The sequence below is a fragment of the Formica exsecta genome, unplaced genomic scaffold (assembly GCF_003651465.1).
Source record: "Formica exsecta isolate Colony F162 unplaced genomic scaffold, ASM365146v1 scaffold37, whole genome shotgun sequence".
Classification (NCBI taxonomy): domain Eukaryota; kingdom Metazoa; phylum Arthropoda; class Insecta; order Hymenoptera; family Formicidae; genus Formica; species Formica exsecta.
Window position 1 is genome coordinate 428,921 of NW_021850941.1, and position 3,650 is coordinate 432,570.

Consider the following 3,650-nt stretch of genomic DNA (forward strand, 5'->3'; position numbering starts at 1 on the left):
GGAAAGAGATTAGAACTCAGTCTTGGGACCGGCGTTGCCGTCACTAATGCACCTCGGGATGGGATTCCGTGGAGCTCGGGAGGGAAATCGAGCACGAGTGAGACCTCTGGGAGTGACAATTTCAGGAGCGATTAGCCGTCACGCTCTGAGTTATGCGCTTACTAAACGGCGCGCCGCGCCCCATTGAGCTGCACGGCGCGTTTTTCTTAAAAATAGAATTACGATCACGTGGCCGCTCTCATCGCCCTTAGTTAACGGCGGGGGTTGCGCGGAATGAAGAGTGACCGTGGTTGAGACGCAGGGTCGAGTCGAAGAAAAAAATAGGCCGGCGATTATCAGTATTAAAAGTTGAATGCGCGCAATCTTCTCTTCTATTCTTAGCAATATGAGGAATTTAATTTAAGCACTCTTGCTACCCTGTCCTATGACTTTCCGATTTTTTGCCTGGGATGCTGACAAGCGATGATTTAAATTGTATGAGAAGAAAAAGCACATATGTTACTCTAGCTTCGTTGAAGTGTTGAAAAGAATCTTGCATTTTTCTGCATCAATGTTTATCGACAATGCGAAACAAATTGATGATGCAATTGAAGAAATAATATTTTGCTCTTAATTTTAAAGCAAATACGCTTGTATCTTTTCAGGTCGCACCTACAATGACTTGAATCAGTATCCTGTATTTCCTTGGGTGTTAACAAACTACGAAACGAAGGAACTTGATCTCAGCTTACCGAGCAATTATCGAGATTTATCAAAGGTATAACTCTTCGCAAATTTGCATATGACAATGAAAAAGATATTCTATCAATTTTATTCTTTTCATACACATGAAAAGCAAGCACAATATATGAATGCCTAAAATATTGCGGCAAGATTTGATGCAAGAATATTTACGTTTTTTACAGCCGATTGGTGCATTGAATCCAAACAGGAGAGCTTATTTCGAGGAGCGTTTTCAAGGCTGGGAACATGACACTATACCACCTTTCCATTATGGCACGCATTACTCTACGGCGGCCTTTGTTTTAAATTGGATGATACGTGTGGTGAGTATTTTATTTGATGAAAGTTATATATGTGGGGTTCGACAAAACTTAACTTTGTTTCGTTCATTTATATCTATGCAAAACAGATAGCATATTTGTACAATTATCATTCAAATATTTAAACGATAATAATATGATATAAATTTATTCACATCTATTAAAATAATGCTCATTAAATGAAAATACTTTCTGATTAACACTTTTATGTCAGTTTTTTTTTTATAAATGCTAAATTAAAGTTTAATTTAACGATATAAAATTGGATCTTTATTTATGTAATGGACGTATAATTAACTTTCAATCGCTGATTTTTGGTCTTTCCACTTACGAAGCGTGTCCAGTCTGCACCATAAATTTAAGCGACACTTTTAGTACTGCGTGCACACTAATTTAGGGTCGTCGAAACGCTCTCGTGCCAACGACGCCCGCCTTCTCGTTAAATATACACATTTGTTTTCTGCTGCATTTCCTCGTTCACTTAAAGTTCAGGACATAACTGAAAAACGTCTTCATCTTCCTTTGTCCTTTCTAAAATAGCGTACGTTGTGCAACAATGTTATTTCGCCGTATATAAATTATCAATTGTCATTTTCAATTATGGTTTCATACACCGTCAATTTATCAATTATTACCAATAATTCCTATGATCATATTGCTGTTGGATTTATATTTGATCGGCTTTATACATATATAAATAACACGTTCAAATATGTTTGTATTTACATTATTGTATATTTAAATGCATTTTAGGTATATAATATACCTACTTATTTATTTGCTAATCAATGTTCCGGTGTACTGGCATGTTAAAATATTGCATCATAAACAATTTATTTATCTATAACTCCTGTCTTTGTCACTCTGTCATTTGTACGCCGACCAGATACGTTAACTGTCTTGTTACAGCAGTATATCTCGGGATCTTACCATAAAGGAATAGTTTTAGGCTTGGTATGTAACACGGACCGTTCCCATTAAGTTACAAAAATCTGTTTTATGCTCCCGCATTCGTGCCGCAACATGAAAGTGCATCGATTATGTGTGTGGCCTCTCACTAGCGTTTATTCGCCCTGTCAACGGAACGGATGACTGACCGAGAACGAGAAGGCCATCCGCAAAAGCCTATGCACACAAAAGGCCTACAAAGTATCTCTAAGTGGCGGTTTAGAACCGCCTTTTCTACGCCCCTATCGCACTTTATGCTTCTACGTTTATCGTTATTGACGTTCTGCGGGATTTATGTGCTCGATACACGTTGCGAGAGACTCGCGCGATTTAGTCTCTCTAAAATGTTCTTGCTCTGTTTGTAAATAAATTATTCTTTACACGCAGGAACCGATGACAACTATGTTCTTAGCGTTACAAGGCGGCAAATTCGATCACCCTAATAGGCTTTTTTCGTCTATCGCACTCTCATGGAAGAACTGCCAGCGTGATACGTCCGACGTCAAGGTTCGTTGCATTTAATTAAGATACTCGTAGAATTTACATTTAGCCACGCCTCGGTGCGTTTAGTCACGTCTCCATTGTTATCCTCATTGCATAAATTTTCGATCGTACTGAATCGCTATACTGGAGATATACCGGAGATTTATTGGCGGAGTTATAAATTCGTCTTCTCATTAACAGGAGTTAATTCCGGAATTCTTCTTTCTGCCGGAAATGCTGGTGAATAGCAATCGCTATCGTTTGGGCAGGCAGGAGGATGGTAGCGCGGTCGGCGATGTTGAATTACCACCTTGGGCTTCATCTCCCGAAGAATTTATACGTATAAATCGAATGGTATGGAATTCTTTTTTAAAGTTTATATTAAGATTAAGATGAGTTCAAAATAATATCTAAATATATTTTTTACAATACGTCTCACATTAAACCGCATTTTCTTTAGGCACTCGAGTCCGAATTTGTATCTTGTCAATTACATCAATGGATCGATCTGATATTTGGTTATAAGCAGAAAGGTAAGATCAATTTTAAAATTGATTATGTGTGTGATAATTTACAAAATTTTCTACAATTATTAAAAATGCTTTTTCTATAAGTATAGGTAAATCCATTAAATTTAACATTTACGTCGAATATCGAAATAAAGAGAATTTCTGTCGTTTTATATAAAATGATAGAATTTTATTGAGATATATTTACGTCGACCGCGAAATCGTTTTTGACGTCAAGTTCGCACAATAACCCATGAATCGAGTCAATGGCGTTCGCACAATGGCAGGCGCCGTTCGCGAATACCCTAGGATTGCGCCTTGGGTGTTGAGACAGAGGCAGTCGAGTCAAATTAAATTTCCACCGATGGTAATTGCGGATGGCGCCTCTATATCCGGCGCTTCCCCGAAGATGCTGTCCCGGCATCGGGAGGGCGCGGGAATGAGGGAAGATGCCTGGTACTGGGCGCGTATGGAAGGAATTAGTTTTTAGTTAGCTTCCTCTTTCTCGGGCCCTGTCCCGACCAATTAGGCACGTGTGCCGAGCGCGACAATGCGTCCCACCCATAATATGCAACACGTTTACGCAAACAGCCGGTAGCAGCACGAAAGTAGAATCAGCCGGAAATACCGGCCACAAGCAATCGCCGGGAGACTCTCAGAACCGCTC

At 39.2% G+C, this 3,650-nt stretch overlaps 1 protein-coding gene across 12 annotated transcripts in view; it reads left to right on the top strand.

The window, feature by feature from the left end:
* The window catches only part of LOC115239243 (neurobeachin), a 323,931-nt gene that overhangs the window by 315,978 nt on the left and 4,303 nt on the right, over positions 1-3,650 (top strand). For all 12 annotated transcript variants that reach the window (XM_029813663.1, XM_029813669.1, XM_029813659.1 and 9 more), the window contains 5 exons: positions 645-757; positions 906-1,046; positions 2,379-2,498; positions 2,676-2,828; positions 2,935-3,007. In XM_029813663.1, the coding sequence (XP_029669523.1) occupies positions 645-757; positions 906-1,046; positions 2,379-2,498; positions 2,676-2,828; positions 2,935-3,007 (600 nt within the window). The remainder of the gene's footprint in view (positions 1-644; positions 758-905; positions 1,047-2,378; positions 2,499-2,675; positions 2,829-2,934; positions 3,008-3,650) is intronic.